This window comes from Ambystoma mexicanum, chromosome 7p (genome assembly GCF_040938575.1).
Source record: "Ambystoma mexicanum isolate Mex_15411 chromosome 7p, UKY_AmexF1_1, whole genome shotgun sequence".
NCBI lineage: Eukaryota > Metazoa > Chordata > Amphibia > Caudata > Ambystomatidae > Ambystoma > Ambystoma mexicanum.
In genome coordinates, this window is record NC_090939.1 from 500,267,445 (window position 1) to 500,282,575 (window position 15,131).

Here is a 15,131-nt window from a genome sequence, read left to right on the forward strand (position 1 = left end):
ATCTCTTCATGCTAAACATGGTCAAAACAAATGCACAAAAGTCGAATGGAGAAGTACATCTTGCATTTATAGATCTTAGTCAGGCATTTGACACGGTACATAGAAGAAAATTATGGGACAAATTGGAAAAGTGGAAGTCCCCGAAAAATCTTCTAAACCCAATAAGAGCTTTACATCAAAACACAACACCACAAATATGGCTCGACAACAAAGAACACTGTCTCGAGACGTGGCTATAAAAAAGGGAGTAAAACAAGGATGCCCGTTGGCAGCTACCCTTTTTCAGTTATATATAGCCGACCTCCCGATAATAACAACGAACATACGACACTTGCCTCCAAAACTGAACGAGAAAGAAGTACCAATTATATGCTATGCCGATGAATCGGCTTACAGAGGCTATTAACCAATGTGCAGGTCTACATGACATCTAAACACCTGGTGATCAATAGTGAGAAATCGAAGATAGTCACAATTGGAGGAAGTAAGAAACTTTCAATAAACAAATTTAAATGGCTAATTGGAGGAGAACAATTGGATAACGTCTCAGAGATTTGCTACCTCAGTATCAGGTTTAACAGCTCTAGCATAGAAAGTAAATGGGAAGAAGAGCTTCAGTCAAAGGTAAAGTTGTTATGCTGGCAGGGTAGTATCATAAACGGAAGATTTGGCAAATGTTCTCTTGTCCCGGTGAGAATGTTTTACTCTCAGAAAGTGGTGGCGTCGCTAACTTACAGAAGCGAGGCAGGTGTGAACCTGAGTTATAAAATCTGACCAAAACTAGAAAGTATGGTTTGGAAGTCCATACTTAAACTGCCAAAAACCATTCCAATAGCTGCAATAAGAGAAGAATTATTCCTTGAGTCCATGGAAGCAAAGATGAAATGGAACTCTTTGTCTTCTAAGGAAAATCAGTGAAGAAAAACCTGCAGAAGGGTATAGAATACTGGTGAAAAATGGCAAAGGAAAAAGCGCAGAGCTCCTAAACATCTGGAAAAAGGTGTGGGTAGAAATGCTGGCAGAGTTGGACTCATCTATAAAAGAACTAACTTCTAATCCAAACAAAGTGAAGGAGAAACGTCTTAGACTTGACTAGATTGCGACAAGAGAAGCAAAAATGGCTCTCAAAAATAGTGCAAACATGGCAAACGAACATCGAAAAAGAAATGAAATGCCTGCATACATAGATACATTTCTACAGAGAAAGACTGATGAAAATTAGGCTGGATGTGTATCCAACCAATGAGTACATGAACTGAACCGGACTGGTAAAAGAGGGATTACTAACGGAACCTGTAGAGAGTGCCAAAAACCAAATCAAATGGAAACATTTCATCTACTATTAGAATGCAGTGCAGAAGAAAACACGAGACAACATCTGTTGAGGATACATTTGGCGCTAGAAGGTGGAAAAAGTACTAAGAAATGTTGGGACTACTTTTTACACGGACACAACCACAAATTCACATGTCAGTGGATAAACGTCTTAGAAAAGACTCTACAGAAGATCGAGACTAGCGTGACGTGAACCGTTAATGACAAAGCGATTATCTGAATGAGGATGTAGTAAAATAACAGTGTTTTTGTGGGAGTGATGGGGTTCTTAACATATGGAATGTGATAAGTTTTCAAATGTAAAACAAAATGTCACAATAAATTTAAAAAAACTTCTCAATAGGTGTAGGGTAACACCCATATTAACCGGGGTTGCTGCTATCTGAATATGTCACAGAAGGTACCAGAGCGCACATATACACTCACCATACTGTAGTAGTTTTCTGTTTTTGGGAACAAGCATGTGCTTGTTTTCAGCGATTTCTTGTCCCAGCTTTTTTGGGACCCCCCCCCCCCCCCCCTCTTTGTGGTAAATATACTCAGAGGAAGAAGCAGCAGAACAACTGGACTATTACAGCTGTATGTTAAATGCGGTAAATACTCACCTCCAAGGAATATGTCCCACAGACCAAGGAAAAATGTAGGGGTGAGTATCTCAAATAATCGCCCACCCTAGGATCCAAAGGTTTGTACTGCAGTCGGTAGTTGTGAAGGAAACTGCCCCATTAGTGCAAAACACAGTGAGTAAATGGCTTTTTCCTTAAGGTTCAGATTGCCGGATTCAATCCTCCCGGACTTGAACCCTGGGCCAAGGAAAGCTCCAGCAACCCAGTAAAGAAAATAAGGCTTGTCCCAGGAAATATTTCTTCAAGCCAGGAGTGAGAAATACCAGAGACTTCTGGAAGAAGAGGGAGCCTGAGTAAATCGCTCCCAGCAGCATGGTGAACAAAGGAAGGACGCAGCTCTGTAGAAAACTAACCCAGAATGCAGGCTGTTGGCACCCTTGGATGTCCCAAACTGAAGATCTGGCAGGTAAGTGAGACTTCAACCACCTCTGGACTTCTGCAGCGACCCACAGCCAGTTGTAAGATTCTGGCGGTAAACAGTGGATGGCAGCATTAATGTCACAGAAATGATTCTGGCATGGAGGGCTCAACCAAGCAGATGTGTTGAGAAAGCAGGAGTCTTCAGGGGTCCTGAACTGGACCTCCAAAGGCAAGAAACCCAAGCTACAATATGCCCAAACCATTGTATCTAGCCAGTATAGCCAGATAACGGTTACTAATGGTAATAACTATGGGAATCGCTGCAAAAATCTCCCTCAGCAGGTTAGCAAACATGCTTCCTCTTTGTTGCAGCTATACTTTCGCTTTGGCTTCACCTGGTTGCAGAAAAGGAAGCAGAGTGCAACAGGGGTAGGACAATGCCTAAAAACCCTTGCACAAAGGGGCTGACCCAGAGACCCTAATCACTAAAAGCGGCTGGGTTTCAGATGGCTAACCATACTGGTTGGTCAGTAAGACTGCCACTCATCCTTGGCCACCTCCACAGGAAGTGGCAGTCTTGGTGAAGCCAAAACTAAAGTATAGCTGCCACCAAAATATTCTCTAAAACCTGTGTAGGGTGATAGAATCACCTTAGTGCAAAAAGTGCATCTCTGACCTCTGACTGGGCACTTTAGTAATGGCCCGGTAGCATATACCTTAAATAAGGTCAAAAGCGTTGTAATGGCAGCAAGACCTGAGGATGGCTTCCTCTGGCTACTAAAAATGAGTCATTTTTCAAAAACGCAAACCATTGATGAGCCCCAAAAAGTGGCCCTAGATTGCCCAAAATTAGGAATTCTGACTTGACTTAACTTTTCATTTGTGTATCAAAATGGCAGTTAAAAATATTTTTTTTTCAAAATAAGCTTGTCTTGATGATCACGCAGAGCCTAGCTTTGAGTTTCCTATTAGAATTTCACATCTTGATATCTTACTGTGTAACCATCATAAAAGCTTTGAGAATTTGCAAACTGTATTTTCTTTTAATATAGTCATTACATATGAATTTCTTGCTGTTAACCAAATTGTGCTTTGTCTAGCTGCATCCACATTTGTAAAAAATAATTCGAGCAATGTAAGCAGTTTCTGTGTTTTAGCATGGCGGTACTCACTAAATTGAAGCATTCATTCAATAGCCATCTCCCTGGTTCAGAAACTTGATTTTTCTTTGTGTACCTTTTTCTTGTAGATGGGCGAGCTTTAGTCCACAGTATGCAAATCAGCTTTATCCACCAGTTGGTTCAGTCTAGGCTCTTTGCTGATGAAAAGCCTCTTCAGGACATGTACAGCTGCTTACGTATCCTTTGCAAATTTACACTAGTCAGTTTTGTGTATATTTCATTTTTAAAACGAATGTAGGACACAAACACCACTGCTGAGCATGTTTATGAGCACCAAGTAAAATAAGTTTCTTACTGTACTGTTGACCACCTATTCTTGCTAATATAGTTCCTCATATGTTTACTACGGAATTGCACATATCTGCACATCGGTATACTACCCTGGTATCCCTGTATTTTAAGTGATGTGATGAGATCTAAGGTGCTTTTAAAAAAAATTGTCGCTGGTATATTTATCTTTTTCACACTACAAAAGCCAGGAATTGTGTGCAAGACTCTAAAAACCTTTGTTTGGTGGAGTGAAGCATCTGCTTATCTCCTATATCCATGCACTTCATTAGTCCAATTAGCGTATAATATATATCTCCTTCAATTTAAGTGGCTGACTACTTTCTAAGAAGTGGAATTTATGCCACAGTTTCAAATTTGAACTTGATCATTGTTTCTTTATTTGGTTTATTTGGGTCGCCGTTACACATGATTTTTGAGGTAATAGCCTGACTTTCAGGTACACATGTTATATGTATGGTATCAATAAATCAAACACGTTAATGCAAATTGTTTTCCGAATTAAGTACATTTAGATTATGCATACGAAAATTCACTAAAAAGAGATATTACATTGTAAAATTCTATATGAAATAGATTATCGAATCACAAACGCACCTGTGACGAATTTGGAGGTTTTGTCCCTTCTTCCTTGGTCACGGAGCTTCTGCATTTGAGGCTAGGGAGGCGAGCCCGCTCAGCAAAACCCTCCCTTGGGGTTTGGGAAATCGTGACTTTACTGGGACTCACAGGATAAGGACTTCCATTCCCATGGGGGGGGGGGAAACTGCCTATAACTACGGCATTACCTGCGCACAGGGGAAGCCGAGAAACTGATGTTCCATTCAGCTGTGGGACTCAAAGTAATACTGACACAGTGCCTTTGGTGGTTTGGCTCAAGACCATACTAGTCTCTCCATGGGCTTGACAGCTAAACAACATGCCCCTTATTGGTCATTGAGTGAGAACAAAGGCACAATCACCCTTGAATGGCAGAGAAGAAGCAATACACAGAGCCAAGCCTCAGACATGAGAATGAAACTGAGAGGCAAAGCTGCGCTGCACAGGAGTGCCGGCTGTCGTGTGGAGAGAATCTGGAGGAGGAGAGAGAAGCCGCTGACCAGGCACAGAGCCATGTGGAGTCGGCGACGCCAAGGCCGAGCAGAACTGGCCTTTTCTGAAGGCACAAACACGTGGAGGACCTGGTGCCTGAGAAACTGGGCTGATCCCAGAATGCGACAGAGGTACAAATCTTCTCACAACGAGGAAGTTGAGGAGCAGAGAACTGAAGATGAGTGGGCTACAAAACTCACTTGCGTTCAGACTGGAATGCCAGAATGATGTGGGGAACGCCACAGCTAACGAACAGACGCTACCTCAATGGAGCACACCCAGTGACATAGAAGGTACAGGGTTGCTCATAGTGTGGGTGGGATGGGTGGAGAGACCAGAGAGCGAAGGGGGAAGAAGGAAGGATTACCCTAACCCCAGACCAGGGCTAGAAAGACCCAGAGAGAGAAAGAGCCAAGTTACATGAGGGTTACGGGAGCTTGATAAACCTGAATATTGTAATCAGCCGAACGACTCACAGAAACTAACCAGAACCAAGAAAGACCTATGTAAAAAGGTTTTACGAATATTACTGGGGAGAAGTGAGGCATTGGGACAGAGGGAAACCCAGGGGAGCCAAAGGGGCCCAATAAGATAAGTTAAGAACAAGTTCAAGGGGAAGACAGGCAAATAATGTTTGTTTATTTAGTATAGCGCAAAAACCAAACACGCAGATAGCCGGACGCAAACATTACAAGGATACTTGAGCGCTTGGTTACAGTGACACACACAAAAATAAGCAGTAGGAACAGTTCAAGAACATTATATTCTGCATGTGCTTATACAGTTAATGCCAGGTGTTGGAAGCAAAAAGAAATAAGCGGTAGGACAGTTCAACGACGTTACAGTCTGAATATACTTGTGCATTTGAGTGCCAGGTGTCTGAAGCATGAAAGATCTGAGTAGCAGTCAACCACAGTTTGTAGTCCCAGTGGGGTCCAGTGAGGTAGCTGGATACTAGCAGTGGAGGTCAGGGTCCCTAGGGGACAGGTTAGCAAGGGCATAGTCAGGAAGGTGTCACTCATGACGAGTGGTTCTATAAAGGAGGGGGATCACATTAGATGTTGTTAGAACGTATCCATGAGAGAACCTTACGCCTGAAACATTTTAAAAAAAAATATTTTTATTTTATTTTAAAATCAAACACACACACTACAACTGTTTCAAAACACAGAAAGCATCATATTCCAGCACATTTTCATCAAAACTCCCCAACTCCCCCCTTAAACTAGAGCCGATTCTCACATGTCGTTTACGGGAGCATCATTGGGTAGCACAATACTTAGGCAGTCATCATCCGGGTCCTTTGTTTCGTTGTCCCCCTTGTGAGAGTTTGCCAACGAGGCCACCAGTTGCCGCCAGGCCAGCAAGGGCCCTACTTCCTCCTCGCCCCGCCTGGTGACCGCTTCAAACCAGACTACAGATTCAGCTTCCGCCCACCTCAAGAGGTCCGTCCACCATAACTCCACCCTAGGTCTGTGGGCCGCCTTCCAGCCCATGGCAATCCTACGTTTGGCCAAAACATAAGCCAGGTCCTTCATCTTGCTTATGTGTTTCAAATGCCGGGGTCTAGGAAAAAGCCCAAGCATGCATGACCAGGCCGATTCCACATCCAATACCACCCCCCACCTGCCATTTTCGTCTTGATCTCGTCCCAAAATCTATGCACCTCCGGGCAAGCCCAAAACATGTGTAGCAGTCCCGCATTCACCTCCCAACACCTGGGGCATTGCTGCGTAGTTGGTCCCCCAAACTTTGCAATCTTCCCGGGGGTTAAATAAGCCCTGTGGGTAATGTACAATTGAAACTGTTGGAATCTCGCGTTTCGGGACACCTTTTTGTGGTACCTCTGGGCCCGTTCCCACTGCCCATCCGTCATGGGTCCTCCCACCTCCTCCTCCCAATCTTGTCTCAATTGGAGCAACTCCTTCCCTACCCTTACTCGCAGGAGCTCATATATCCTGATATTTCGTGCCCGCCCTCTGATACATCATACATGGTTTCCAGGGAGGCGTCGGGGTCTTCCGCTAGCACTGTCTCAGGTCATCTTTCTCTAGTCTTTTTCACAAGCCTAGTGTAGGTTATATATTGGCCACCATGTACTCCCGTCTCTTCCTGCAACCTCTGCAAGTCCACTGCCTCCCCTTCCTGCCATATGTCCCCGAGGGTGGCTAAGCCTACCTGTTCCCAGTATCTGCGGACTGATTCAAGTAGTTGAGTCACTCCCGCACAGCGCCGCCAAAGGGGCCTGCTGGGAGTACGGCTCCGAGTCTCCCCCAATCTTCCATGTCCTGTGCCAGATCTCCCAGCCCAGCCTCAGTAGCCGCCCCTTGCCCACCAGTTTGTCTCTGCACAACCACACGACTTCCATCAGAAAGTATGGGGCTGTATCTCCACGCAGGAGCCCGGCCTCCGCCGAGTCTTCAGCCGAGAGCCACCTGGCCACGTACTGCAGCTGCCTGGCCAGGTAATAGTTCAAAATTAGGCAGGCCTATCCCCCCCCCGTCACATGGGTTCTGGAGCTTCCACAGAGCAACCCTATTCCTAGAGCTGCCCCACACACGAAACCCCTGCACACGCTATGAAGTTTCGCGAATAGGCTCCTAGGTATCAGAAACGGGACGTTTACGAATAAGTGCAAAAGTCTAGGCAGGACCACCATCTTGAGCAAGGCTGCCCTCCCCATCATGGTCAGGGGCAATCTGGACCAAAATAACATGCTGTTCTTGATCCCCTCTATCGCCTTTTCCGTGTTGTGCTTGTGTTCTGCCTCGACCTTGTGGTAAATGTTTATTCCCAAATACCTAAATGTCACGGGCTGCCATGGTATTGGCAGGACAGGCAGCCTCTGCACCGGGACATTCCTATATCTGCCCAAAGGGAACAGACTGGACTTTCCAGGGTTCACCGATATGCCCGCGAGGATAGCGTACCGTTCTATTACCTCTAGCACATACTGTAGGTTTTCCTCTGGGCAACGCAAATAAAGGAGCATATCATCCGCATATAATGATATCAGATGCTCTCCACTGGCAGTGCTTATACCCACCTCCCCATATTGTTGTCGCAGGCATATTGCCAGCGGCTCTAATGCCAGTATATATAGCATGGGTGACCAGGGGCATCCTTGTCTGGTCCCCCTGTAAAGTTGCCAAGAATCTGAGACTGTGGACCCTGTCTTGACTCTCGCTTTCGGGGTGCTATAAAACAACTGGACCCATCGGAGGTATCCAGGTCCCATTCCGTACCCCTTCAGGACTGCTTTCAGCCAGGGCCATCGTACCGAGTCGAAGGCCTTGACCGCGTCTAAGACACTATAGCCAGCTCGCCCGTGTCTTCCTCAGTTTGGTCTATGACATGGTGTAGCCTCTTGTGGTTATCGGTGATGTTCCTACCTGGAACATATCCCGCCTGATCTGGGTGTATCAGTTTCTTAATCACCCTCTTCAGTCTATTAGCCAGCACCACCGTGATTATTTTGCTGTCCTGGTTAAGCATGGAAACGGTCTGTAAGACCTGCACTCCACGGCCGGCTTGCCTGGTTTCAGGAGTGGGATGATTACAGCCTCACGGAGGGACAATGGGAGTTCTCCCTGCTCATAGGCCTCGTTGAAAGTGGCAAGCAGTGGCTGAAGCAACTCTTGCTGGTATGTTTTGTAGAACTCGCTGGGCAGCCCATCCGAACCCGCCACCTTGCAAGTGGGCAAGTTCCAAATCACCACCTCCAGCTCATCCGAGGTGACGGGTGCGTCTAACTCAGTGCATTCTAGATCATCCAAGGTGGGCAGCTCAATGTCCCCCAATGTGTCCAGTATGTCTTGACACATATCCTCCCCCGTGTCCTCATACAAGTGTCTGTAAAACTTAAGGAATTCCTCATTTACCTCTCTCTGCGTGTTGCATATGCAACCTCTCTCGTCCTGAATCTCACTAATCACTGAGCGGGGGGTCTCACTCTTATACAGCCAGGCCAGCAGTCTGCCTGGCTTGTTGCCCCCTGCGTGTATCCTCTCCGTATATTTCCTGTAGTTGAGCCTGCACAGTCTATCCCAGAGTGCGCTGCAGGACAACTGTAGCTCCTCTACTTTGGTTCTATTACCATGAGCGGTGCTCTCGCAACGCGTGAGATCCTCTAGCTCCCTTTCCACCTCCTGGAGTTCCCTTTCGACCCCCCCCCCCCGCCTGTAGCCCCTTAGCTTGGGAAATAGCTACCCCACGCACCACCACCTTAAACGCTTCCCACAGTGTGCCCACAGCGCTTACGCTTCCTGTATTTATATCAAAGTACTCTTCGATGGCATCCCTCAGGCCCTCCCGAAACCCCTCTTCCTGCAGAGCTTCGGTCCTATGTCTCCATGTAGGGATCCGCGGTCGTGGGGGCTGGTGTCGCCAGTCTACCACCAAGGGTGAGTGGTCCGATAGTACTCGGGCCTTGTATTCCGCCCCTTCTATGTCTCTCACAATCTCGGCTGTTACAAACATGTAATCTAACCTTGTGTGCAAATCATGTGGCGCTGCGTAGTGTGAGTACTGTCTATCCATGGGATGCAGCCTTCGCCACGCATCCTCTAGGCCTAGGTCTTTCAGTAAGGTACTCGGCGCTTTAGCCGCCGGTGCCGTTTTTCCTGCCCTGTCCTTGTACCTGTCCATTCTGGGATCTACGGTACAGTTAAAGTCCCCCCCCCCACACTACCGTACTCCCTGCCAGGGAGCCAAGTTTACCATAGAGGGTCCTAAAGTAAGCCGCTGTATCATTATTGGGGGCGTACAAATTTATGATGTGTACTTCTCTGTTTTCCAAGAGACCCGTTACCACCACCATTCTACCCTCCGGGTCCACCGTAGAATCAAGCACCTGAAACGGCACATGGGGTTCCACCCAAGTAATAACTCCTCTAGCATACGCCGAATACGTCGCCCCCACAACAGTGCCCTTCCATTTCCTCCTGACCACCTCCAGCCTTTCCCTAGTGAGGTGGGTCTCTTGCAGCAGGGCTATGTCTATGCGCATCCTCCTTAAATACAACATCACTTTGTTGCGTTTAAGGTAGCTGTTGAGGCCCCGTACATTCCAGGTCACAATTCTGAGATTACCCGATGCCATCCGGTCGGTCTATCTCCATCCCATCCCTTCCCATAATGCTCCCTACGTAGGGTCGTTCCCTGGCTCTTTCCCTTCTATTCACGAACAGTGCCCTCCTCCCCCTTCCCCAACTTCACACCACTGCACACAACTCCCCCCCACCCCCTGCCCGCCAACCCCCAACAATAGCCCAGCTCCATCCCTGGATCTCAGGCCTACCCATGTCTGGACCAGTCTCGTGTCTGATAACGGGGACCCTGCGGGGTGTCACCACTCTAACAGTGACCTTCTAAATATACTACTATTGGGTGCAGAGGTTGCTCCCCAGGAGCTCCCAGTCGTTTATTTAGGAGAAGTGAATTCAACGGGACCCGCCGGCAGATACCGTGACTCCCCCCCACAAGCACAATATCATACTATATTCCAGTCCCAATTTCATAACTATGGCCTCACGGGCGCCTCTGCAACGTGCTACTCATCTCCAGCTGCTTCTGTCTGGGCATCCGATTCCTGTCGTCGACCTTGCATATCCATCCATTCCATCGCTTCAGTCGGCATCTCAAAGAAGAGGGATCTGTTCTTATGAAACACCTTTAACCTGGTGGGGTAGAGCAACATGTAGCGGTGGCCTGCTTCTCTAAACCTCCTCTTCACCGTTCCAAAGTTCATTCGACTACGAGCAGCGTATAATCCGGATACGCCTTTATATTCGCTGACCCCCTTTCTATCGTGACTCCTTTCAGGAAAAATTTGAGAATCTTCTCGCGGTCACGATAGTTCAGGATCTTCGCGATCAACGGCCGCGGGGGGCTCCTGGGGCTGGTCTCCTGGTCACGGCCCTATGCGCTCTTTCGACCGCGAACCCCTGGGTCAGCTCCCCGCCTGTAATCTCCTGCAAGAGCATAGTTTCAATGAAATCCGTGGGGTTCGATCCTTCCATTCCCTCCGGAACCCCCACTATGCGAATGTTGTTGTGCCTGGCACGCCCCTCTGCCTGCTATGCTCTGTCCTCCAAATTACCCACTCGTTGCATGAGGGCATGAACTCCTTGGCGTGAGTATTGCACACATCCGTGGTCGGGGCCAACTCCTCCTCCAGTTCCACAGTGCGCTCCGCGATCGTTCGCACGTCCTGGCGCAACAGGTTCACCTCTTCTCGGACCGCTCCGATCTTAAGGTTTAGGCCCTCCTGCAGCTCTTTCAGGGCCAGGCCCAGCTTCGTCTCCCAGGCCACCTTCAAGTCGGCAATTGCCGCCAGCACCTCCTGGATAGTACCCGGTGGGTCCATCGCCACCGCGGGGGTGTCTTTGCTCTTGCCCCCTTCCGCGCACGAGGGCGACCTAGCATAGGCCTCCATCGTGGGCTGTTTGATCTGGGGTCGCACCACCTTGGAGGACATCCTGCGGCGCCGGTTGGGCCCGTGCGCCCAGCTCTATCTTCGGCGCTTCAGAGTACCTCACGGGGTTCACTCGCCGGCCCCTTCACAGCGAGGTTCTGCTGAACCCGGGTTCACTTTGCTAGCCCGCCACGATCCAGGGCCTCCTCAGTGGGGACTCGCCCTTATGTTCTTGCCTTCAGCCAGAGGCGCATTCGACACGTCTATCTGGTTGGGCTCGCCCACGTTCCGACCAACTTTCTCTTCCTCAGCTCCACGGACCATTTATGGCCCTTTGTCCGCAGGCGGCCATCTTGGGTGCTGCCCTTCCATTGCACGACCACCACCTTCTTCGAAGTCTAGTTCCGTGGATATGCAGTCTCGCTAGTGGGGAGGGCACTCACCTTGTGCCCCCCACTTTCATGCGCCCTTGGATGCACCGTGGGCTCGAAAGTCCGCCAATAACCATCACTTCTTCCCAGGATCAAGATCGGATCATCGGGAGCTCCTCCAAGGAACGTCCTCTCACGTAGCCATCAAGCCACGCTGCCCTTACGCCTGAAACTTGGGTAAGGTTGGTCCTTTCTGAGTTCTAAGGGGGGGTTTGTTCCAGTTTTGGGCAGCTGTGACTGGTAAGCTGGCGCTGCCAGCTGTGCTCTTTTTGTATCTATAATATTTGAACCTAGTGGGAGAAGCCACCTAAGTGGTGGAGAGGGATTAAGGAGGGTATCCCTCCAGATACGACAACTTGGGCATTTGATATTTTCAGGAACATGAGACTGTATTTTATAAACTTGAACCACTTTTGGAACTTTGACAGGGAGAAATGGTTTACTACAGATAAGAATTGGATCAGAAACCAGGAGGTGTTCCTGGAAGCCCTGAGAGAGATTGGGGTAAACAACGCTGAAGGCAGAGCACTCTGCCTAGTTTTTCTTTTATGTTTTTTCTAATTGGTAGGGCCAGTTTAGAGGATAGGTTTTGGATAGTGTTGTTTTTATTTGTCTATTGTCTAGCACCTTAGTATAGGGAAGGGAATTCCCCTCTTAGCAATAGGCTGTCACGATGCCCGCTCCCGGGGAGCCGGCTCAGGCCCTGCGTCCCCGAAAGCGGACATCAAGTCCCCGGGGAAGGTCCCAGCAACCCCTTATAGGGGCCCTTTTGGACAGCGTCCTGGCGCCTATGGCGCCAGGCTCATTATGAAAGTGTTTGGGTGCACTTACCTGATGCAGACCATGCTGCAGAACCCCGGCCTCCTTGAGGCCTGAAAGGAACTACTTTACCTGTGGGACTCATTTACCACCCGGGCGTGGTCGGGGAAGGATACATACCTGATTGGAGGAAGGACACATTCTAGGAACTTCTTCCAAGGCTATTTAAACCACACCCGATCAGCCACACGTGCTTCGCGTTGTTCTGCATCTAGCAGCTGGACGCTCACCGTGTCTGCTCCTGCATCTTGACTTCTGCCACACCTGCCAGCATCCTGAATCACCTGCAAAGGAAGGGAACAAGAGAACAGAAGAAGAAAAAGGCCTCACCTGCTAAATCTGCATCCCAGAGACATTTCGCCGACAATCCTGAAAAGGAAGACATTTATTTTTAAAAGCACATCGCATCGATCGCTGCAGCGCCGCATTCTACTCACCTTTACAGGGCGCCTCCATGTTCAGCAGCGACCATCCGGATTCGCAGTCGCGCCCCCGCGCCTAGAGAGAAAAAGACCAGAACAAAGGTGAGAGAAAGAAGGGAAAAGGGAAGCTAAAACTCCATGTCAAGACTTACCTGTTGGGTCATTCCCTTTTCATTTCGGGTCAGCGCCGCATCCAGGCATTTTCGGACCCCGGCCCCTAAGGGGGAAAAAGACATCAGCGTTAATGAGTGAATGAAAAGACATTACCAAAACACTCATTAAAGACTTACCTGATTTCCACAAGGATTTCACCGCTCACCTCACGGTGCCTGTTCCTCGGCATTCCGTACCCCGGCCCCTATGGGGAAAAAGATACTAGCATTAGAACATTAATGCATGGACACAAGGGGAACCACTTATAGAAAAACTTACCTGGAAGCCAAGCAAGTTTGGTTCTCACCCATCCGAAAATCCAGTGACGTAACTGGATACCAACGCGCCCCTGCATCAGAAGCAGGATGGAGAGCTCGTCCTTCCAGACCCTAAGGTGAGACGCTACGGGGAAGCACAGAAGGGTTTTGAGGAGGGTGAGAGGGATAAGTGGGAGGCCGATTGCATTACCCCGCAGACAGTTAACACCCTATTCTCACCTACAGAAGGATACTTCTGCGAGTCAGACAAGCCAGATCTGGGGCCCGGTCCAGTCCGTCTTCCGAACCCTGCGCATCACCTTAGACGAGGTCACAGCAGCGCGAACCAGGCCAGCGCCCCCGTGGGAGTCAGGTGAGCGTTACATAGGGCTAGACAGGAGTTTTCTTTTAAGTTAAAACCCATTGATAACATGTCTTCGGGTCAGAGCCCTTTTTTCTGGCTTGCCACATATAGTGTCAGAGTTGGAATTAATGGGACCCATGTTATTTTGATGCTTATGGATGAATGCTAAAATGGCTAGCCACAATCTATGGGGCTTGTTTTTGTTCAGCACTGATGAGATATACAAACCCCATAAAGGAGGATGCCTACTATCCACAGGTGCTAGTATTTTCCCTCTTAACAGAACATATCAAGGACAGAAAACCACCTGAGTATGCTTTCTAAATCTTCATTTGGCAAGCTCAGAAAAGAGCAGGAAATTTGTGGGAGGAGCTACTTAATTGTTTGGTACCTTGAGGGCCATTCCAGGGATAAAAAGGCAAACACGGTTTCCTCAATTCCCATATTTCGAATTCCCACGCGACCTCTAACAACACGGCCAAACTCTTTAAAATCTGCTTGTAACTGGCCAATCCTGTTGCAGTTTCTACCTCTCCTGTTCCCTACCAGACCCCCTGTACGGCTCTGGCCTCTCAATTTTTCACTAAAACTCAGGACGTCCTGTCCTCTATCTCCTCTTCCTCTCCCTCTCCTTTCTCCTCTTTCTCTCTGACAACATATAATGAGGTTTCTAAGCAAGTCCGATCTATCAAAGTGTTGTCCAAACAGGTGCTCCCCTGATCCTCCAGAACCATGAAGGACCATATTTACACCCTTGCTCCAGCCTTAGCCGATTTCTGTAATCTCTTTTTCCAATGGAACTTCCCCTCTCCCCTTGAACACCCCCTCCTCAAGAAGCCGTCTGCCGATCCTACCTGTCTGGCAAACTATTGCCCAATCTCCATCACCCTTTTCCTGGCCAAACTCTTTGGAAAGCTGGACATCTGCCAGCTTAGTCTCCACACTGAATCTGCTGGTTGTCTCCATGACCACCAGTCTGACTTCAGAGCAGCCAGAGGCATGGAAATTGCTCTCCTGAACACCTGTTAAGATCTGCTCTCTAAACCTGATTCCAGAATTACTTTTGTCCTTATCCTTCTTGATCTTTCCTCTACTTTCGACACGGTCAAATGCGCCATCTTGATCAATCGACTCTGTGAGAACCTGGGCATCATGGATCAGGCCCTCGAGTGGCTGACCCCTTTCCTCTTGGACCGCGCCTCCCAGTTCCAACTTGGTCCCTTTCGCTCCACCACCTCTGTGTATACCTGTGGCGTTCCTCATGGCTCTATCCGCTCACTCTGGTTTTACAACCTCTAATTGGCCTCTCTGGCCCACCTGATCTTTACCCTCTCTAACTTTCAGTGTTATGCGGATGACCCTATGTTTTACTTCAGGCTCCCCTCAGC

At 48.4% G+C, this 15,131-nt stretch overlaps 1 protein-coding gene across 2 annotated transcripts in view; it reads left to right on the forward strand.

The window, feature by feature from the left end:
- MED14 (mediator complex subunit 14) overlaps positions 1–15,131 on the forward strand; it is a 1,766,813-nt gene that overhangs the window by 431,325 nt on the left and 1,320,357 nt on the right. For both annotated transcript variants that reach the window (XM_069636537.1, XM_069636538.1), the window contains exon 7: positions 3,571–3,678. In XM_069636537.1, the coding sequence (XP_069492638.1) occupies positions 3,571–3,678 (108 nt within the window). The remainder of the gene's footprint in view (positions 1–3,570; positions 3,679–15,131) is intronic.